The 24,100-nt window shown below is 38.3% G+C and overlaps 2 protein-coding genes across 2 annotated transcripts in view; one reads left to right on the top strand and one right to left on the bottom strand.

The window, feature by feature from the left end:
- LOC133616162 (kinesin-like protein KIF18A) overlaps positions 1–24,100 on the bottom strand; it is a 51,137-nt gene that overhangs the window by 15,434 nt on the left and 11,603 nt on the right. Inside the window, exons 6-14 of the mRNA XM_061975305.2 lie at positions 22,042–22,239; positions 14,539–14,715; positions 14,385–14,459; positions 14,175–14,272; positions 12,323–12,485; positions 8,940–9,104; positions 8,089–8,210; positions 7,698–7,987; positions 2,245–2,301 (exon numbers count right to left, since the gene is read on the bottom strand). Coding sequence (XP_061831289.1) covers positions 2,245–2,301; positions 7,698–7,987; positions 8,089–8,210; positions 8,940–9,104; positions 12,323–12,485; positions 14,175–14,272; positions 14,385–14,459; positions 14,539–14,715; positions 22,042–22,239 — 1,345 coding nt within the window. The remainder of the gene's footprint in view (positions 1–2,244; positions 2,302–7,697; positions 7,988–8,088; positions 8,211–8,939; positions 9,105–12,322; positions 12,486–14,174; positions 14,273–14,384; positions 14,460–14,538; positions 14,716–22,041; positions 22,240–24,100) is intronic.
- LOC133616137 (12S rRNA N(4)-cytidine methyltransferase METTL15-like) overlaps positions 6,634–24,100 on the top strand; it is a 220,219-nt gene continuing 202,752 nt past the window's right edge. The window contains exon 1 of the mRNA XM_061975255.1: positions 6,634–6,654. The gene's annotated coding sequence lies outside the window, so the exon portion shown is untranslated. The remainder of the gene's footprint in view (positions 6,655–24,100) is intronic.

The following is a 24,100-nucleotide window of genomic DNA, read 5'->3' as shown; positions in this document are numbered from 1 at the left end:
ACCATGTGCAATAAATTTCATTTCAGCCACTTTGAAATGTAATATTTCACGACAGCCTTTGAGTTGCATTTCACCAAAGGGTCTTTAAGAATAACTTTTCTCTATAAAATCAATCGTGATCCACATTATATGACTCAACTCTGGGAGAGGATACAATATCTGTAGCAGAGCTATAAATCTAATTGTATTACACGACTTGGGTTATAGCAATGTTTCCCATACATGTATTTGTCATGGGCAGCCAAGAATAGTTATAGCACCACCTGTTCGCCCTCACTCGTACACACATTACAATGCACCTGGTCTGCCAGAGAATAAGAAGAGCGAGCAGGAGGTATGAGTATTGATAACCTAGCGATCCTAGCTACTCTTTTTCTGAAAAGCGATTTGCAACAAATCTGCTAGAAATTTTTGAGGACTCTGACATGAAAGCCCGTATAGCTCTTCTAAAAAAGAACCAGGTGCGGCTGTGGGCCCTCCTCCCATCTCACAGCACTCACAGGCGCCTCCGTCTTGTGGCATTAAAAGGGAACTGCAATTTATTTTTGGAATTTTGCCCTCCACCCACAAAACCTAGAAGTTTATTTCGTTCTTCTTTCTCTCTGTTGTCAAGTATGTTATAATAGAAATACACAAGAAATATGAAATAAAAAAAGTAATGGCGGCTGAAATTTCAAATACCAAATTTTAGAAACAACCTACCCTTTGATTCAACCAAGCAGCGTTCAACTGCACAGCCCGCCCCTCTAAAGTTCTTCAGGAACTTTACAAAGTACCAAGCTACTAGGGAATAAATTAGTTCCTGAGGTAGTTTTTAGTAGAAAACAAAGTTTTTTTTAATTTACTGGGGTAAATATGGAAAGATCCTTCGGTGGAAAAGGGCCTTATGTGAGACAAAAACACAGACTTCTTTCTCTTGTCTGTGCATTCTAAATAGTGCAAAAGCTGCTAGCAAGAGGCGGCTAACAATGCAGGTAATGGGAATGATATCTACCCCACCTACAAACATCTCTAAAAAACCCTCCAAAAACAGTTTAAATACATGCAATAAATATGTGTGCAATATAGTAACAGGCACATTCATGACAACATGCACTATTTATAATATTTTGGTCACTTTAGGTATAACCTTAGCTTATTTCCTGGACGCTTAAATTCCACAGAGCGTTTAGTAACGAACGCTACTTCCGTCAACAAAAATAACTAACGCTTATCATGGCAGACTTCGAGAGAGCCAATGACAACGACTTTGGCAGAAATGATGATCCAGAACCTATCTTTTTTTAGCCTAAATTTAGGGAGGATGCTATAGTGAAACACTAAGCCTTCATGTAGCACTAGTGCTTAACATCCATCCATTTTCTACCGCTTGTCCCTTTCGGGGTCACGGGGGGTGCTGGAGCCTATCTCAACTGCATTCGGGCCGTAGGCAGGGTACACCCTGGACAAGTCGCCACCTCATCGCAGGGCCGACACAAATAACAAGAAATACAAAATATGAACATTATAAAACAGTCATTATGTCCACTCTAACTTTGATGGTTGTATCTTTCAGACTTGTGCCCACCGTTTAGATAATGAATTCAGAATAGTCCGCACTCCTCAGGTACAAAATGGTGGGATGAAACTAGCATCTTGATACGTCTTCCTAGCGATGTCGTCGGGTGGTTTGTAATCAAGCATTAACTTTCACAAACTCAGAGATGATACAGCACCAACAGCTCTGTAACTAGTTTGCCTTTCGCTGGTGGCAGAAGAAGCAGCGTGTGTGTCTCTGTGAGCAAAGTGCTGCTAAAAGTAGTTCCTTGGCATTAGCCCTCACAATAACAAAGTTGCTATTTCTCGGCTAATATGCAGGTCAAGGCATGTAAATGGAGCACTGTTGCATTTTTTTTAAAAGGGATTTATAGGCGGAATAGATAGATGATGTACAAAATTTCAGGAAAAGTGCAGCGACAAAAAGAAGGGACAGAAGAACGTTTGTTTTTGGTTGTTAACATGTTTACAGGTACTTGTCATGTTTTTTAACGTACATTTTGCAAAAGGGACAGCCAGTTATGCAAATTTGACGATTAATTTATCACATCAATTCCACCCCTAAACCTACAAAACAAAAACAAATCGACCTATGGGTAGAAATAAAGCCCCACCCCACACACACGCAAATAGAAAGAAACACTAAAGAGCTCAATTCATAACAAACTTAGAAAATTTAGACAATTAAAGAAAGAACAAAAACCTTACCGTTTGTAGATGGGGCAGTTTTGATCGAGGATAATCTTTTAGTTCCCATCCGTGCACCTGTAAAATTATAAATGCATGTTAAATATGTTTTTAACACCCCGCAAAATGTAATATAACAATGGTTTTGTTTATTAAAAGACTTGCTTAAAAAGAGTGCTCTCTGGTTTTACTTTTCCCCGGGATAACCGCCAAATACAAACAGCCGGTTGTGCCAACAAGGCTTAACCTATTGGCTGTGTCTGTAACACCATTTTGGCCAACATCTTGAGCAAGGTATACGTCTTAAGCCGAGGCAGCAGCAGGTGGTGCAAACTGCAGTGTCCTAGCATTCACTGCTGTCATTAAGGTGAACCAAAACCATTTAGTATGTACAGTATATCCAATCAGATAAATGGAAGGGAAGCCGCAAGACACTTGTTTATTTCTTTTTTTAAATACTGTATGTCATGAGTTCATCTTTTGTTTTTGATCCGTTACTTATTGTACACATTTTTTTTAGGTACGGTATGAACAGTTTATGTCTTCACTTAAACGTTTGTACAAGGTTTTGGTATCACGTGAAACTTGTATTGCACCTACTTGACATAAGTTTGGGGAATTCTTGGACAAGGCAACAATGTTTTCATTTAGAATAAAGGTAAACATAGTTTGGAACCACAGAATATGGTTTGAGATGCTGGGTTCAATAAGCCACTGTCAGTATCTGTCAAAGTATGTGATCGGCCAGTTGGGATGATTGCCTCCTAATTAAGAATGTTCCGATCAGGGTTTTATGCTTCCAATTCCGATTACCCATGGGGGAGATTGGAAGATACCAATACCGATCACATGTATTAACTAACATTTTTCTATTTATTTCTGGTGAGTGCTATTGACAATGTAACAATATCAACACAAGTACTTCCTTATTCTCTTTTATTACATACAATGGTTTGATCAACGCAAAGTCAACTGTACACAATAACTAAAAACTACTATCTCTAACTCATTTAAATAATTTGGTTTTGCCCTCAAAGTCCTCTTGTGTCCAGTGAATTATTCCCTGAGTTTGTAACCATGAATAAAAATAACAAAAAAGTTATTAAAAATAAATAAATACATCTAATTACCGGTACTCTTTTATTGATTATATACTAACGTTATCTTTGGTATCACGCCACCAATTTATGGATCGATCCATCCTCCTCTTTTATGTCGTGTATGGACTGTGACAATGCTGATACACCAATTGTAGTTGTTATATCATTATATCATCCTCTTATTAATCTACGTTTAATATTCCTGATAACTGCTTTACTTTTTGCTTCAACACGGTTCCATCTGGACTTTTTAAAGTTTACAAAGCACTTATTTCTTGATGTTGTTTCAAGCTAGCTTAGAGGATAGTTTAGCTATTAGCGTGCCTGGTGCTGGCTTGCACTCTGTGTGTTTAGACTTTAACATGTTTAGTCTCCTCCTCCTTCAGTGCTAATGCAACTTGATAATGATACTTAAGAAACTAAAAAAAAAAAAGCTCTTTACTTGCTGTAATGGAGGTGATTATTATTAGCATAGGGCAGTGCTTCTCAATTATTTTCTGTTATGCCTCCCTTAGGAAAAAGAAAATATTTTGCGCCCCCCAACTCTCTACCATGACAATAAACAGTATAATTTGCCTATACACTTGTTACAACTATACCTCTACGTAATATTGTAATTTTATTAATATTAATGGAAACAACTAACCAGCCTTTCCTCGTCTCCCACCGTGGTTCCAGTGAAAGTAAGTGATAAAGTACATACGCTCGTCATATTCTGGTACGGAAATCACACTGCGCCCCCCCAGGGGTGCCCGCCCCACTATTTGAGAAGGACTGGCCTAGGGTAACAGCTCCACGCGGTGTATGGAGACACATAATTAGTTGCTGACCGCTTGTCAGCCGGGGGACCAAAAATGAATTATCGGTCAGACGGGATCGGCGTTTGTAATCTATTAAAAGACATAAATGGCCGATCACATACCTTTTCAATAAAATAATAAATACATTTGTTTTTACTATTAAATAAACATAAAATAAGACTTATTTTCATCCTTGTGGTAAATATTGGACACAATGTGTTGTCAAGCTTATGAAATGTGATGCAGGTGTAAGCCACTGTAACACTATTGTTAATTTTTTTAATTTGTTTTATTTCATTTTTTAGAAATGGCTGTGATGACAATGTAAATGATTGATTTTTAATTACTGTTATGCTGGAATTCTTATTAATATTGATACTGTTGTTGATATTATTCATTTTTGTTTGACTACCTTGGATTGTTTTGTGTTTTGTTTGTGTGTCCTCTCATTTACCCTGTTGATTGCTGCCCGGAATGTTGCTGGGCTGGGTATGGTTTAGAATTGGAATTGTATTGTTATTGTGTATTATTTTGTTAGACTACTGATTAAAAAAAATAAAATAAAAAGAAATATTTAAAAAAATCGTCGGCCGATCTATCGGCACATACCTACTTTACTTGCCGATAACAAAAGCAGATCCCCTCTGGCTGACACTGTATTTTTTTGGTGCTCCAGAGCTGCTCCACTAAATTAATAATCCTCCTTTGCGGCAAATAAACTAATTTTTTTTTTACAAGTATCATTATATCAACAGAGAATGAATATGTAACTACCCACATGAGAGATCTTCACATACGAAAGAATTAAAAAAACAATTGCAATGGCCGTCGTGCAGAGTTTAAACAGGTGAGCGAAACCATAAATCAGAATTCCTGTCAGCGACCTTGCTTCTAAGAAAAACTATTATTTTTTTTTTAGTTTTGAGTTTGAGTTTATTTTGAACATGCAAGCATACAACATGATTCATCACAATTTCCAGTTTCTCTTTTCAACATGTTCGAAAAGAGTAGGAAGAAGCAGAGCTTATTTAATCCTACCCCTTTTCTTTTACATAACAATTGCTAAAACTTTTTGTTCACTTCCTGTTCACAATTTATTCACAATATACTCCATAAGTAATCACAACAAAAATAAATACATAATAATAATTTAATAATAATAATTGGTGAAGTAAGTCATATTTCATATGATGAGATAAGTAAGTTTATTTTGAGAACGAATGAACATGATATAAGAGTGAACAAGGAAACCTTTTTTTGTTTTTATTTGGTTGGCTCACAAAACAATGGCGATGCACTTTGAAGTCTTAACTGTTGATCTTGTTTCCACAAATAAAAACTAAAATAAACAATTAGCTGCTTCTGCCAAAATGACGTATGCACACACTTTGGCTGTGAAATCAAATGAAGGAGTGCGGCCGCCATGCTTGCCTGAGTGGGCAAGGCTAGCTCTGTTTGCTATCTATCAGTGTGTAGTGTTCGTACAGCAATTAGTGTGTGCTTTCATTCCCCTGCGCATAGCCATACGAATATGCTGCTGACTATTTGACAAAAAGAAAACCTCTTGACGGGTTTCCACCCGCGGGACAGCTTTTCTCTAAACGAGAAATATCGTCTATTTTATTCTCACGAGACCTTGTAACACCCCTCGTTGTTAGTGTTGTATCTAATATCACAGCGCTTCACTTTTTTTGCGCGCACATTTTGTTATGTTACAGCCTTATTTAAAATGGAATACATACGTTTTTGTCCTCAACATTCTACACACAATACCCTTTATTACAATGTGAAAACGTTTTTTATAGATTTATTTAAAAAATGTAAATTAAAAAATGTAGGTAATCACCTTTACTCAATATTTTGTTGATGCACCTTTGGCAGCAATTACGGCCTCAAGTTTTTTTTAATGCGATGCCACAAGCTTGGCACACTTAATGGGCAGTTTTGCCCATTTTTCTTTGCCCAGTCCTCTTTGCAGCACCTCTCAAGCTCCATCAGGTTTGATGGGAAGCATTGGTTTTCATCCAGGATGTCTTTGTACAATGCTGCATTCATCTTAATCTAGTCAGGGAGGTGACTAATATCTCAATGGTCACTCTGTCAGAGCTACAACATTTTTCTGTGGAGAGACCTTCCGGGAGGACAATCACCTCTGAAGCATTCCACTAATCAGGCCTGCATGGCATAGAGGCCAGACGGAAGCCATTTATTTGTAAAAAAAAAAAAGTTTGCAAAAATGCACCTGAAATACTCTCAGACCATGATAAACAAAATTCTCTTGTCTGATGAGACAAAGTTGAACTCTTTAGCATGAATGCCAGGCATCGCTTATCACCAAGCCAATACCATCCCTATGAAGCATGGTGGTGACAGCATCTTGCTGTGGGGATGTTTTTCAGCAGCAGGAACCGGGAGGTGAATGCAACAAGGTACCGGTACATAGACATCCTGGATGAAACCCAACGCTTCCCATCCAACCTGATGGAGCTTGAGATGTGCTGCAAAGAGGAACGGGCGATACTGCTCAAAAGGTAGGTGTGCCAAGCTTGTGGCATCGAATTAAAAAAGATTTAAGGGTGTAACTGCTGCCAAAGGTTGAGCAAAGGTTGTGAATACTTACGTACATGTGATTTTTATTTTTAATAAATGATCAATTATTAAAAAAAAACAAAACATTTTCACATTGTTATTATGGGGTAATGTCTATAAAAAGTTGAGGACAAAAATTAATTTATTCCATTTTGGAGTAAGGCTGTAACATACTAAAATGTAGAAAAAGTGAAGCGCTGTTAATACTTTCCGGATGCACTGTACCTCAACAATAAAGAAATAATTTAATTTTCAGAACATGTTGAGGACCAATAAATACTAGTTGTTGGCCGTAAATGCCCCGGGCCACACTTCGGACACCCCTGCATTCGTCATTCTGTGACTCAGCTTAGCCATGCGTGTGCACAAGTTTGTGCCCCCTCGAAGGTGTAAGATGCCCACTTTACACCTAAAGAACAGCACGTTTGGCTAGTGTGAGCGCACTGATTTGTACCCAGACACAACACACTTCCCTTTCTTTTTTCATTATAAAGAAGCAGTTCAGGGTGCGGCAGGTTTCTGATAACTGAAACAATCCTTATTATAAATAAATACATTAAAACGTCTCAAAATGATCCAAACGTCAAAACCCCAGCGCACACACTCACCCACGACGATCGCTCCTCATGCAAGTAATTAATGACAGCAACAACTTTGCACAGTAGAAACAACCAGAATGAGACTGGAAATAATCCACAAAGTCATTGACATTGCTATAAAACACCAGATTAGAAGTGATGGGGAAAGTAAACGGGCCGTTGAATGAATGCTCAGCATGAGCCAGGGAGACAAAATCGTGGCTAAGTCCAGCAGGGTATATATATATATATTTTTTGTGAGCAGTGTAATGTAGTTCTGCAGTATGGTTTATCGTCAGTTAACAAATACAATGATTCCTATGGCGTGAATATTTTAAACATCAATGGTGAGAAATAATAACAATAATTGTAAAAGAATGATCAATAAAGTGTACATGTCGACTTACTACAAGGGCTACTCTGGTGGTAGAGCAGTTGTGAGAATGACAGCACAGGTGCCAATTCGCCGCAAAACTGAAGGTTCCCTTGGCCTTTGGTCTCCTGTGTCGTTTCTCCACTAGATGAACTTTTTACGTCCTGGCCCGCTTCTTCCTGGTCTGCCCAGACAACACCTCGTTCCCTTAGCACAAGCTGCTCCAGCTCATGGTTCTTCTCCTTATCATGGGCTGTAACCAGCCCAGCGTCACATGTTGCAGTGTACAGCTGACCATAAGCTGGTAACAACACGTTCACCATTCTAAAAGTCAATACAGAAATTTACAATGAGATTTGCGTTGATGAGCAAAGACATTGTTTTATTAATTGAGATTATTACACATAATTATATTACCAACATACTTTTGCATGCGCTTGTTTTCTTGGTCCTGAAGAGTAGTGACTCTGATCATTTGCTTGATGTGTTGATTGAGGTCATTTACCTGAAGCTCGAGTCTGTGATTATGCAAGTCCTTTTCCAATACCTTAAAAAAGTATAACATCAATTTCATATAAGAAACAAAAAGTTGATATGCAAAATAAATACAATATGAATAAATTGAACCCTGCAGTGCCAAATTGCAAAAAGGTAAGGACAAGAGAAAACTCAAAGTTTTGTCTTTTTCTGTTTCATTTAAAATTCTGTATGCTGGGCGAGGAGGAGGAGGGGGCAGGGGTTTAGAGACTCTGACGCAAGAAAACTACGAAACAACAGCAGCGAGGAACATTTGACCGTTGAGTGCGTCATAGTTCTGGATCAGTTCTTGGAAGAAAGGATAAAAAAGAAAAAAAAACATGAACACGGTTTTAGGTAACTGGCTGCTGTGTGAGGGACGAGTAAAGGGTATTGATTTATTCTCTTCAGTGATCCACGTGTAAGCTGGAGAAATAAAATGAGCACGGTTCTAATTACTGGGAGAACAGATGGGAAGAAAACAAAGACAGTCACGACACCAGTAGAGACACAGCCTACCTTCTCAAACAAACAAGTTTTGAACGATGCATCTTACATTAAACCCTTTCCTCCTTTATCCAACCATGCTTATTGTCTGCCTCTATTAAAAAATAGCTGCTGCATCAAGTTAAAGAACAAAATTGTCCATTGTAATTTGGAATGGATCATGATAAATTAAAAGTTGTTCTCCGTCAGAGAACCAGGGTTACCTTGGTAACCAGTTCAGTCCCAGTGGATGTGATAGTAAGGTTGTACTAACCTCAGAAGCCTGATCATTTGACTTCAACAATTTTATCTCGTTCTCGACACGATGAAGCCAGCCATCATTTTCCTGAAAGCGTATTTCTTTTTCCTTCTGACGTTTCCAAATGTGCTGTTGCTGAGTGCGTAGCATTGCAATCTTCCGCTCATGTTTACAAGTAGCCTAAGAACATAAAAAAAACAACACACATCTTACTATCATTGTTTGACATATTATCATAGGTTTGTCAGATCCGATCAGATCAGATCAGATAGGTCTTCATTGTCATTGCACAAGTACAACGAAACTTTGTTTTCAGCACAAACCCGTTTAAGATTAGACAAACAAACAGTGTACAGGGTTACAGAACAGGAACGCTGATGGGTCGCCACAAAGCGCCCCGTAAAAGATGGGAAAAAGGAAAACGCTGGGGAAAAAGATGAGTAAAAAAATACAATCTAGACTGGGCTCCTAAGGGGGCCTATTCTGGAGTGGGAAAAAACCTCCATGCAATGCACACATAAACACGTTACATTTAATCTTGACAAACTCGCAACAGAGGGGCGGGGCGTTGGGGCTCTGGAAGGCGACCGCTGCTATGAAGCGCTGCCATCTGACCATCACCCCGAGGGGAAACAAGCGGTGGTGATGGCGTGGGGGGGAGAGGGTGTGTGTGTGTGTGTGCCCAACTGTCCTGGTTGTGATGATGTAATGTTTTTTATAGACTGAGGCCGATCTGCAAAAGTTCGACTCCAGGTGTCGGTGAGGAGGGAGGGAGGTCAAAAGCGTCTATCATTGAGCTGTCCTCGGGGGTGTTTTTCAGAACAGCCTGGTCCTGTTTTCACAGCGTCAAAGCCATTCGAGGGAGTCAAATCGTAGATTAGGATGTTTGTTTTCCGCGAGCAGACAAAACAATGACTTGTCTGTTCTATTTGTCCATGCTGGGTGCTCTCAAATTCAATTCAATTTTCCTTTTCAGCAAACTTCTCCATGATGTGATCCATCTTGCGATTCAGTTCAGAAATCGCCACAGTCTGTGTTCCCACAGCCCTGCCCAAACCATCCATTGCGACGAACAGCCTTTGGGCTCCTTGAGTGGCTGCAATCGTCTTACGAATTTGACTATACACCAGAGCAATGCCCAGCCCAATCAGCAGGTGCCCCGCGATCACGGTTCCAAAAAGGTACTGCAGATGTCTTCCATGTCCTCGATGGAAAGGACTGAGAGGCACTTGATTCTCCATTTATCCCAGGAATCTCTCACGTACCCCGCAGCAATGGTTCCATCAGGGCAGCCAGGCTCCCCCGAACCTCTTTTCCTCGTCGAAAAGATTTTGTCAATTGCGTTGAGAGTCCAGCTGATCATTTCCATGTCTGATGTTTAGATTTGAAGACAGCGCAAAGAAAGAGGCTTCAAAAAAGTTCAGACAAGACAAAAACAAAGAGAGCAAGCTGGGTGAAGAGGGAGCGGAAAAAAATGCGACCGCCCTCACCAGAGGCAAGACAGAAAAATGTGAGGCTAATACTAAAATAACTAAAGTGGGGGATAATCATTCGCCCCCCTGTTCATTCTGTAAATTTACACCCCTACCAACACGTGGGTTTATTTTGGTGAGGGAAAAAATCTACAAAAAAACATTAAATAAAGATTATACAATTAGTATTTGATTGAATGAAATAAGTATTTGATCCTTTACCAACCTGACACAACTCTGACACCAACATACCCGTTATACAGCTCTGTCCGGACCCTTTAGGAAAGTATACTTGATTAGGGGCTGGATATTGTTGCCAATTTCCTAAATCAATTATATTTCAATCTATAAGGTTCTAAATAGATAATTATGATTTGATTCGAGTCTCAACTCTATTACTAAATACAAATGCACTTTATTTCTTCCCTTTACTATTAAGAGGTTTTAAGAACAAATTTGTGATTGGAAAGTTTTTAACTTGAACTGTACAAAGTATCATTTTGAAGTAAAGGAATAAAAGTGAATGTGAATTTGTACAGCAACATTCCATCACTGTAAATTACATTAAGGTATTCTTTGTAAGTGCAAACCAATAACAGAAAATATGGAAGCTTTTTTTGGCCGCCCAGTCAGACAGGATGTACCGGTAATGCATGGGATTTTATTGTGAACGTCGAAAGTGAGTTTGTTTTTGGCGTACATGACGACAGTGCTTCGCGCAAGAAGATGAATATGTAAAAACAAAAGATTAAAGGGGGCTGTCCTTTCTTCATAGTGAACTTTCAGCATATCAGTGGTCATCTTACAAGACTCACAGTTACCAATATAATACATACAAACTACGGTACTGATTATTATCATAACGTTCTGGCACCTTAACCAACCGCTTGAAGCCGGTGCAAATCTTTGCCAACAAAAATACCAGGGTGCGGGGTGGAATCTATATCATCCCTGTGAATCGATATTGCAAAATCTGAAAAAATATTGTTCCATATTTGATCAAATCATTGTTTTTTTACTTAGATCTAACTCAAATCTCAATGTGTTAAGTGTTTAAGAGGCACCTTACACAGAATCAATATTTTGTAATCAGACAGCTTTACCTCTTATTGGTCAAGACCAAAGCTCTGTCACAAGCTCTATCTTAGGGAAATAACTGTAAACCTGCACATGGTTGAAATGGGCTACACGACCATCAGCAAAAAGCTTGGAATTGTAGTCAAATGACACTTTGATGACAAACAAGGCTTTCAAGATAAATATTACGAATAATAGTTCCATCCATCCATTTTCTACCGCTTGTCCCTTTCGGGGTCGCAGGGGGTGCTGGAGCCTATCTCAGCTACATTTAGGCGGAAGGCGGGATACACCCTGGACAAGTCGCCACCTCATCGCAGGGCCAACACAGATAGACAGACAACATTCACACTCACATTCACACACTAGGGCCAATTTAGTGTTGCCAATCAACCTATCCCCAGGTGCATGTTTTTGGAGGTGGGAGGAAGCCGGAGTACCCGGGAGGAATCTACGCAGTCACGAAGAGAACATGCAAACCCCACACAGAAGGTCCCGAGCCTGGGATTGAACTCAGGACCTTCGTATTGTGAGTAACATGCACAAACCCCTGTTCCACCGTGTTGCTCATTTCTCAAAATTATTATGTTGTGTCTATCACTGTTAAAAAAAACCTCCAATTAAAATGATTGGCTATTCATGTCGCATCTCTCACAAATACATTTTGTGGTACATAGACTGGATTTGGTTGGCGCCAATAGCCAAGACCTGGGGAGCAGGACCCAGTCCTGTTGTGGTGTAAATTACAGGCCAAGACTACTATAGAGAACAGTGAAGCAAAATGATGATTCAGCAGCTGTTTTCCTGCAGGGAAGATGGGATCTGGAAAGCAGCGTAAGCATTCGCTACCTTGTCAGTCTTTTCCTTTGCGGAGATATATTGGACCTGCAGGTTGTCTTCCTCAATGTACCGCTGGCGCAGCTCATTCTCCTTCAGTTGTCTCTCCAGATCCAGCTGTTCTCTCCTGATTTGGGCACGGTTCGAAAAAATCTGCCGCAGGGATTCTGACACCCTAAAGAGATGTAAAAAAAACAGGCTTTGACTTTCAAAGTTCTGCATTAGTAAGTTTAACAGAGAAGAGGGAGATTAAGACCTTACATTCAAATATTCATATTTGTGAAAATTAGAAGGTATACAAAGGCCTATGATGGTCTTTATCTTTAGTATTTAAACAAAGTTATCCATATGATTAACCCAACGCAGGAGAGAGGAAAGCAATATGCAAGTAAAAAAATACTGGGGCGCTGTCGCTGAAATGTGACTGCACTCTTCAGTGAAACTCCAGTGACGTAGGAGATGTTGTGGCCTTGCTAGACTGCTGAATTTTTAATAGTGTGAGAAGCGTGCATGCTCTATTCAGAGCCTCTCACTGTGCGAGTTGTGAATTCTGATGCCAGTGAATGAAATGTGTGGGAGTGAGACTCATTCAGCTTTTCTGTGTCCCCCGCCCCCAGTACAAGTACCGGACAAACGCCATTGTATGTCTTTAAGATGACTGGATAGGCTTGTGTGTGTTGGATTTGGAGAAATCTATGTCTATCTATGCTTATTTAAAACTAGTGCTGTGAAGTCAAATGTTTTAATCAGATTAATCACATTTTTGAATTTGGATTAATCATGATTAATCACAGGTTATTACTCGCTTGCATAATTTAAATTACCTTAAAAAAAGAGCTCAGTATTTGGACACAAATGCAATTCTATTGTCACAATGTCAATCAGTAACATTTTTTAAATGTTTTACTTGAATGCACACCATTTATTTGCTCAAAACTTGGTAACAGTTTTATCTTAAGTCTATTTTGGAGTGAAATATGACGGTGAGCAGAGCAGTCAGAGTCTCCTCACTCATTTTAGCACTGACGTATGCTTTGACCTGATCACTGACCATATAACAACCTGTGCCGCCTTTCAGGTAACCATCCTTTAAAGGAGCAAGTACAGCCAAAATAAATTGGGTGATTAATCTGCGTATATACATGATAAATGCAATTGCGATTAATCACAAGAGTTAACTTGTTATTTTTGACAGCCCAATCAACACTTCACAAGTGTCCCAAAAATAACAAAACATGAATATAATTAATATCAAGCTGAAACACATAATATCATTTGCTAGTTTTGTTTTTGCAATGTCTCTGCAATTCCTCTGAACTAGTTATACCTATCACCTTCATAACATGCCTGGCTTGCCACGATGTGCATGGGTTAAATACGCCACAATGTTAACACAGTTAAATAAATAAATTAGTTACCGTCATTAAGGCGTCACTTCTGACAGCTCTAATTGTCATATACTCTACAACAGGGGTGTGCAGTGTACGGCATGAGGGCCATTTGCGACCCGCAGCTAATTGTTTAATCGCCTGTGGCACATTCTAAAAATAACATTACTAAACAAATGAATTAAAACAAGCTAAAACATTGAATAAAAGGGCAAACAGGTGTAATGCATTGAGAACAAGTTGAATTGTTGATGCTAATAACAAATCTGACATGCTTCTAAGTCAAATCTATGTATTCCACTGGTTCTTAAAGTAAAACATATCAAAATGACCCTGTTTGGACACCCCTGCACTACATATTAGTTGATTCCTCCAAAACAAAAAAAACTTACAGCACCAAACTGGTTTTGCATGATAAATCCTACTAAAACAGTTTGACACATAAATGGTATGAAACAGTCAAAAATGACATTTACCTTTTAAAGTCTGCTTGTTTCTGGGAAGACATCGCGTTGGAGGCAAATGGCACATTTTTATCCTCATATTCTGTTAGTTTTTGTTTCAACTGTACAATCTGTCCAAAGAGATACAATAAGGCACAGTCAAACACAAGTACATACTTTGAATATATATTATTTTAGATGACCCATGTTAGAAATGTTGTCAGTGACAGTGTATTTTTTTACCTCTTGCCGTTGCTTCTCACATATGACTGCATACTGGCCAATGTGACTGTCCAGACTTACAACGTTACTCTTCAGCTAATAGGTAGGCAAATAAAGACATTTGCAATCCATGCATCAGAAAACACATTTCATTACACAATAGTTTAATACATACCGTGGATTTGATCTCCTTGGCCCTGTTAGCATATTTCAGTGTGTTATGAGTGTCGTCATACGACTTGGATGATGGGCTGACATTGGCAATCATGACAGTCCTGCAGTTGCCTCCCAAAGAGTCCTTAAGTATCCGAGTAAGTTTGCTGTCCCTGTATGGTATATGAGACTTCTTGCGCTGAAAAAAAAAAGAAAATAACTAGCCTGAGTCCAAAAGTTTAAATGATCTGGGATGTTTCGATTAAAGCAGCAAGCAAAAAGAAGCTCACAAACCACACTCTGTTACTATACTTGAATAAAGCACATGGTAATGTTAGCAAAAAACCCCCAGTGAAATAGACAAAAATAAATATTTTTGGCATGGGAAATATCCATCCGAGGAAGCAGAAGCAGCCATTCACAATATCGGTCAGACTCACTGCAGCGGCTCTATGAAAACAAGTCTATCGTATACCACTACTACAAAGTACAGCAGCTTAGGTGACTCATGATCTCAAAGGCATTAGGATGGCAGACTGTCACAATAAAAAGGTTCATTTAAAGTAACAAAGGACTATGAAAATATATCTTCTGGTGATTTGAGTTAATGGTCACATCAGACTTAAAACATCCATCCATTTCCTACCGCTTGTCCCTTTCAGGGTCGCTGGAGCCTATCTCAGCTGCATTTGGGCGGAAGGCGGGGTACACCCAGGACAAGTCGCCACCTCATCGCAGGGCCAACACAGATAGACAGACAACATTCACACTCACATTCACACATGAGAGCCAATTTAGTGTTGCCAATAAACTTATCCCCAGGAGCATGTTTTTGGAGGTGGGAGGAAGCCGTAGTACCCGTATGACTGTAAATACAATACTATTGAATGCATTAGAGTTATGGCCCTGCGATGAGGTGGCGACTTGTCCAGGGTGTACCCTGCCTTCCGCCCGATTGTAGCTGAGATAGGCTCCAGCGCCCCCCGTGACCCCAAAGGGAATAAGCGGTAGAAAATGGATGGATGGGGATGGCATTAGAGTTATAGTTGGTCAAGACGTTTTGGGTAAAACATAATTAGCACGGAGAAAAACTGATACTGACTGAACCGGGATATAGTTTACAAAAAAGTCTGCACTTTTCATACCCGATTGTTTTGAGTGTTGGGAGGCTAAGGACAGGCAGACATAAAAACGTTTTAGAGTAAGACAAAAATCACACAAAAACGTAAAGGTGAAACTGTTATTATGTGTTACATTGCAGCGTATTATTATATATTGAGCTAAGTTCAAATAGTGTAAAAGAAGTAACTGAGGTAATCAGACAAACCGACAGTATTGCTGTGAAACAATATAATAAATAAATGATAAGTGGGTTATACTTGTATAGCGCTTTTCTACCTTCAAGGTACTCAAAGCGCTTTGACAGTATTTCCACATTCACCCATTCACACACACATTCACACACCGATGGTGGGAGCTGCCATGCAAGGTGCTAACCAGCAGCCATCAGGAGCAAGGGGTGAAGTGTCTTGCCCAAGGACACAACGGATGTGACTAGGATGGTAGAAGGTGGGGATTGAACCCCAGTAACCAGCAACTCTCCGATTGCTGGCAAAGCCACTCTACCAACTTCGCCACGCCGTCCCATCAATAAGATATGTAACTTATATCCTAATTTAACTTTATTTCATACAATATCTTGAGCAAAATAAAGTCCAATGTGCTAAATAACTAAACATAAGAGATGATTTAAATCCTTTGATCTTTTTTCCCTTAAAGCTCTCCTGTGCCCAGGGATTTATTTCCTGAGTTTATAAACAACCACTGTTGGCGTTAACACACTTTTTGTGTCTTTTTTACGCAAATCAGAAAGGACACGCATTTACCTAAGTCCGCGTGTCCCCGGGACGCGGGTTTTAAAAACATTTTTTTACCGACCCTGCCTTCTTCGCGTTTTTATTGGTCGTCTTCAAAGTAATGAACTTTCCGGTACATATTCTTAAATTTTGATTCGCCGAAAGGTTTATCAATCACAAATACTGCGTCAGTTTGCACTCAAACAACTTTACTGCGAGGGGCTGTCAAAAGAAAGACTTCATGGTAAACACTATGGTGAGTGTAAAGTCAAGCTTTTTAACTTCATCCTGTGCCATGTCTCCAGTAAATGAGTTGTTTTAGTCTTTGTGAGTCCATGGAAACTTCACTTTTATCTCCCGCTGGATCGACATCGTTCGAGGATGGAGACAGGTTAGCTGTCAAGCTAACCAGGACCCGACCAGACTTCACCACCCCAAAAACATACTTTGCAGGTCAACAAACGGGGAAAATATGTGCCTTTTGAAGTGTTAATGTGCGAGGAGTGTTTAAAAGGAGTCTCTTGGAGAAGTGGCTGACAAGTTAGCAAGTGTCGCTCGCATCGCTGACAGTGACGTCATCACCGTCATTGTTTACTGAAGCAGAGATGCTGACTCTGCGCTATGATGAACGCGCATGCGTCGCCAAGCTCTGCTTTTTATCGATAGATTTATCAGATTAAATGTTTAACTATCTATAGCATGGGTGTCAAAAGTGTGGCCCGGAGGCCATTTGCGTCCCGCAGCTAATGTTTTAAAGGCCCACGGCACATTCTAAAAATACTATTAAAATAAACAAAAACATAACAAAAGTGGAATAAAAAAGCTGACAGGTGAAATGTAATTTAGAAAAAGTTGCAATGTTGACTAATAAAGCAAAGCTGTTTTTTTTTCTTTAAAACTGTCATTGCTCAAAACATAATGTTGAATCAAAATCAATGTTTTTATGAATTATTGACATATCCAAAGCTCCGATTACTTCACATCAAATATTCCACTTTGAAAAATATTTTTTGTGGAAGATTTTGCATATTTTGTGTGTTTGCCATAAAAAAACATAGTTTTCTTTGACAAAAAGGGAAGAAAACAAACAAAAAAACAACATAAAAAAACAAACAAACAGAATTGACGGATAGATCTGAAGTTGATGTACACTCTAGAGATTTAAGCGTTAAATAAATAATGTATATAGGCCCTGGCACACAATTATCATAATTTCATGACTGAATTCATGAAATTATACACCTACAACTTATTAAATAAAAATATAGAAAAAACTACCAGCAGCGGTAAAGTTTGAATCCATGAAGGAAAGAAGAAAGTGAATGAATGTTTATAACAGAATAAATTTACGTATGCATAAAACATTGTTTTCTATTGTATTATTTATTTAATGAATTAAGTAACGTTTATGACAACCTTTTTCCAAAACACAATATAGAATGTGAGATATAACAGAATAATGCATACATTTATCATTTGTTTTCAAAACGGTTACAAAAAGTGGGACCCAAAACATTTACTGTGGGACCCCATTTTTATGACTTGATGGGGTCCTTGGGACCTCATTTTGAAAATTTCTAGCGCGAACACTGCTTTTCGTCACGGACATGGCACGACAGTATCCAAACAGTCTTTAAACACGAATACAGTTGCCAATAACACCAAAAATATATGCTAGATGTGTTGCCAGTCCTTTTTATTAAAGAAAGAGTGACTAAAAAAAATTAGAGAAAAAGTACATTGTACAATAAGCAGCAACAATTTAAAAATAGAACAAAATTATATTATGGAAGAAAAATGTATATGTTAATACTGAATAACACATTTGTTTTAAATGTATATTCACATTTTTTTTTGCCTTTTTAAAAAATATATGCATCATAGCAAATCTTGCAATGAGTCATATCGACCAAGCCCCTAAACACACCCCCACCATCACAGGTATTTTGGCAATTTAGGGGAAACCGTGATATTAACAAAATAAAAATGTCTTACATTACGATCATGCTTTGTCAGAGATGTTTTGTAATATTATTATGTGATATTTGCACCTAAAGAAATGCTAGTACATCAGTTGAGGAATATGAAGGCGGGTGGGGTGGGGGTTTTCTGGCTGGCTGAAATATTGTGTAAATTATTTTATAACATGTTCTGGTCGAGTCCTCAATTACAGAATGATTCGCAGGCTCAATATTACATTTTATTAATTAATAGAGAAGGTTAAAACATTGTCATCCAGCAATATGAAGACCATTAACTTGTACAACATGTAATTTTGTACAAGTTAATGGTACAACATTACAGTTAACTCTTCAGAAGCATAAATTCAGGTAGAAATATCACATATTATACAGCTGGGATAGCCCCCATTCCCTGAAAATGATCTGCTTAGGGTGAAAAATTAAACCTATCTGCGATTATCACGATTAATTTTGAGTTAACTATAAACAAAATGTGATCAAATATTTTAATCGTTTGACAGCCCCTATCTTCATAATATGTTTTACTTGTATTTTATTTTATTCTTCATTCCGACACATGGTTCTTACTAATTTTACATGTTTTATTAGTTTTAATTTTAGCGTTCCTCAGAGGGAGCCCTCTGCATTAGGGGTTATCGGCCATGGCTGTGGGGGCGCTTTGTGTCAGCGTCCTGGTGGCCGTGGTCTGGTGATCTCCTGGTGCAGATGGCTCCTGTGATAGTGTTTCTTCACCTGGCTCCTCTGTACTCAGCCATGCATTCATTTGTGCATGTGTGTGCAACTGATGATGTGGGATGTGGGTTATTGGGGTATTTTTTTAAGTCTGTAAAGCACTTTGTGTTGTATTTCTTTTATGTATGAAAAGTGCTTTAGAAATAAAGTTTGATTGATTGATTGATATAACCACTTAATTCACCTGTAACTATTGGGATGGGATGGGATAGGAAATGAGTAGGGGTTTGTGGAGGGCTTTACAGGGTGAACAGATCACTTAGCCCTACTAAACTTTAAAATCTGAAATGCCCACAGCATGTAAAAATAAACAAATAAATTAGGGTTGTCAAAAGTAATGATACATGGTTTTTTTCAGTATCGTCACGGTTTCTTCTGCAAGGCACATCTAATCTTGGCACCTGAGCACTAGGCCAGCACCGAAGAAGAACGCCCGCTGTCTTTAAAAAAACGAGCCAGTGTTTCCCCATTTATTTATGAACGTCTGTCAGAAATGCGGATTTCGGGCTTCGGGCTCGCCCTTGCTCATACTTTACATACTTTAAGACTCCACATTATTGCTGTCATTTAAAAAAAAAAAATAGTTGACTGTTGTTGTCATTTATGACCATACCTATAAGCACAATATTGTTTGTTTTGATATACTGGGAGGCTATTGCCCACTTCTGTTCCTTTTTGAATATATAGTAGCCTCTTTGCAGCTGCTACTGCGATTTTAATTATTTGCAGAAATATGTTAAAGCACAGTAATCCAAAATACTTGACACTTTGAAACAGTTTTCAATAAAGTAAGTTTAAAAGTACATTAGATTACTTTTTGTTTTTTAAATCGTGGTATCGAATAAGCGTAGAGAATCGTAAACATTCATAGGTATTGGGATCGATTGCTGAAATTCTGATATTGTGACAACCCTCGTCTAAATACTATGCAGTTTACTGTCACAAAGAATGTAAGAAATGCCTATTATTGTGTAGTAATCACATAGCATTAAACTGTAATTTTTAGGCATTATGCAATTTGAAATTGGGAATTTATCAGTAAATTAAAAAAATACAGTACATGTATACCTAAACAATACACACGCTCACTAGAAACAGGGTATTGGTACACATAATCTAATTACATGCAAAACACAAGTACTGAAATGATTGCCGTATTTGCATGTGGTGGTCTCAAACTCACTCTTACGATAGTATGTTTTTTTTTATATACATTTTTCTTATCTCATTTAGCTACATGGAATGGGAAAATTCTGCACAAAACTCTCTCGCAGCACAGTTACACAATACCATTGTGTATTGGTAACATATTGTTAAATGCATCAATACTGCATATCAGAGCATATTATTTGACCAGGAATCCATGACGACACGAAAAGAACACTGTGCCTTGCTAAAAAGTCCTGGTCTGCCCTTTGTCCCATATGTAGACTGACATGTAATGGGTTCATGGTTGGGTCAAAGCAGCTTTTCACCAAAATAAATTTTTTCAGGGTCAAGTAGTTTTTGCGTAATCCTTCTGACAGACGGACAGTCAACAAAAGCAACATAGGCGGGTGAAAACATGATGAAAATGAAACAAATGAGGAGGAGAATGTGGACCTTCCCCAACCCCCATTCATCCATTCTATAAATAAAATTGTTAGGAAGCGATGAGTTTCTCCATATTTACCTCGAAGAACTCAGACAATTGTTTTGGTTGCTTATGGAGAATGGAACGATAATGTAAATACTGTTTCAAAGTTCTCACGATAATGTTGTGGCATGTGAAGGTATCAAATAAGAACTTTGGAGTACTCCTGTAAGTGTATTTGTTCTGGTGCTATTGAGTGGTCTGAGAAGTAAACGACATCTCTCATGTTCCCCTGTGCAGTATCAATTCCCATCTCTACATGACAAAGTTGCTAAGTTAGCAATACAGGTCTATCCTACTACGTCTTCTTGGTCTGTGTTAGGAAACGGGTGCATTTGTGGCGGTCAAAATTCATTAGTGGTGGGCCACACAAAGAAATGTGTGGGAAACACATTAAAACAATGTATGCAAAAATATAATTATTTCCCACTAGGGACGTAACGATATGAAAATGTGATATAACTGTTTTTGTCATCAAAGTTATCATGGCTATCATTATTACGTTATTGCTACTAGTGTGCTCAGAAAGTACTCATAAACACTTTAGTTTAATTTAATAATAAAAAAAGGAATACAATAAATACATAGCCACACAATATACTTTATTGGCAGTAATATGGTATATAAAAATAATGTTCTGGCTACTTAGACCATAATCCTTTTGTGTGTTTAAATATTTGTATCTTCTTAAAGTTTTAGTGAAAAAAAAACGTGTGTTGGGTGCGTCATGTCCGGTTTATGTGACGTCAACCAGATTAATTTCCTGTTGTCATAATCCTTCCGAATATCGATTGAACTCTCTAAGAGAGTACAGCCTTTAGATTTAATGTGCACAACTGAATATCTTAGTTGCTCAGACAGTAATGTATTATATAATTTTAGATTGGGGAATGTTGTTTTTTTAATGGGTAAAAGGGGAAATGTCTTTTGTATTCATGTTAGCATTTAAACTAGCTAGCACAAGCTTGCTTCTCCAGTAAATGAGCAGTGTCAGTATCGGTCTGTGAGTTTGTTAACGTGTTATCAATCACGGTTTTACGCAAATTTGTATTTGAAACGGTAATACTAACCATGGACTGTTTAACTGCGGTTTATCGTTACATCTCTTTTACCCCACCTTTAATCTGACTCATCTGTTGAGTTTTAAACCAACTTTTGTTTTTTTAATATGTGACTTAAAGTAGTAGTTCTTTATAGTTCATATTGAAAACAGGTGGTACAATCAACAATTCAAGCTATAATCAAATATATGTATATTGTTTTTCCAACATTCTGGATATACCTTAATCCATATTTAATGAACACAGGATAATCTGACTCACCTTGGGGTCGGCAAGAGCGTTGATAACGTTTCCCAGGGCGAGGAGTGAACGGTTGATGTTTGCACCCTCTCGAAAGCGTTGTCCTTTGGTGTTGGTGGCACTAGCTCTTTCTGAGCCTGCCAGATCAATTAGGCTCATTTTTGCCACACACACATTGCGATTGAGGCTTGCCGTTTTGTCCTGCTGTCGCAAATATATCTGGAGAAAAATAAAGTACTCATAAGGTCATCAAGACACCAACAATCCTTCTGTTGTAGTTATAAAAATAAATGTGTGGTACTTAAGAATAAAGTTAAAACATTACTTCTATATTATTAGATTATAGGGCTGCAGCTGTTGATTATTTCTGTAATTGAGTAATCTTTCGATTAGTTTGTTTGATTAATCGGTTAATCAGATAAAACACACTTTATAGACGTAATGTGTATTCTAGAGAAAACTAAATTAAAAAAAAAAGTTTTTCCTTTTTTGCGTCATTCATTTTTCGGCACATCATCAACATTGAGACTGCACTTTTAACATTATTGAATATTAAAAAGATAAAAAATAAACTCTTTACTGTTTGCCACCACACAGAGCATGACACCCACACACTACCACTCTCATGTGCGCTCTGTTACAATGGCTATGCGAAAACTATGTTTGCCTATTTAAAGTTCAGGGAACCGCATGTGGTCTGGATTTGGTTAGTTAGGCCATTTCTACATGAACACGGATACTTTATAAACGCATACTTATCTCTGTGTATAGGATTCTTATCCTTTTGTCCTTCAAAACACACACTTTCGCAAACTTAAGCATATGCGTGTACACAACATAAACAGAGACTTTTACACATCTCATGACGTTACAGTTGTGCACATTCATTTTTAAAGTTCAATATATAGTACACAACACTGCCTTGGGGGAGTAAAAAACACACTAAGAGGACTTACTGTATGTTTGAACGTAAACATGCTGTTATTTTCACTCTACATTATTGAAAATATGTAACAAAATTAGCTTTGAAAGACACTGCGACACTCTCGCCAACTCCAGTGACAGCTGTTTTGGACACTATGGCTGTCGGGCCTACAGCTGATGGCATAAATTTGACAAGCATGACTTTTTGCTTTGCGTCATAAGAAAGGTGCAACATTATCTAATGTTTTTAATAACAGATCATGAAGTTATTCACGAACGTGTGCACGTGACAAAAAACCCCCCCAAACAAACAAAAAACCGTGATATAACATTCCTCCTTGTTAATGTGTATTAATGTAAAGACAATATACACTTCATTGCACATGTATCACTATATTGCTGATTAAATGCGTTCCACAAGAGTTTTGGAGGTTTTGCGCTTCAGGCACTTAAAAATTTAAGAGGTTTCTTTGGCTCCTTGTTACTGTGTGCTGAATTTACAAACCCCGTTTCCATATGAGTTGGGAAATTGTGTTAGATGTAAATATAAACGGAATACAATGATTTGCAAATCCTTTTCAACCCATATTAAATTAAATGCACAAAGACAAGATATTTGATGTTCAAACTCATACACTTTATTTTTTTTTTGCAAATAATAATTAACTTAGAATTTCATGGCTGCAACACGTGCCAAAGTAGTTGGGAAAGGGCATGTTCACTACTGTGTTACATGGCCTTTCCTTTTAACAACACTCAGTAAACGTTTGGGAACTGAGGAGACACATTTTTTAAGCTTCTCGGGTGGAATTCTTTCCCATTCTTGCTTGATGTACAAAAAGTGGGAAAAGTTGTTCAACAGTCCGGGGGTCTCCGTTGTGGTATTTTAGGCTTCATAATGCGCCACACATTTTCAATAGGAGACAGGTCTGGACTACAGGCAGGCCAGTCTAGTACCCGCACTCTTTTACTATAAAACCACGTTGATGTAACACGTGGCTTGGCATTGTCTTGCTGAAATAAGCAGGGGCGTCCATGGTAACGTTACTTGGATGGCAACATATGTTGCTCCAAAACCTGTATGTACCTTTCAGCATTAATGGCGCCTTCACAGATGTGTAAGTTACCCATGTCTTGGGCACTAATACACCCCCAT

This window comes from Nerophis lumbriciformis, linkage group LG15 (assembly GCF_033978685.3).
Source record: "Nerophis lumbriciformis linkage group LG15, RoL_Nlum_v2.1, whole genome shotgun sequence".
NCBI lineage: Eukaryota > Metazoa > Chordata > Actinopteri > Syngnathiformes > Syngnathidae > Nerophis > Nerophis lumbriciformis.
The sequence above is the reverse complement of the archived record's forward strand: the minus strand, read 5'-3'. Positions and strand labels throughout refer to the sequence as shown.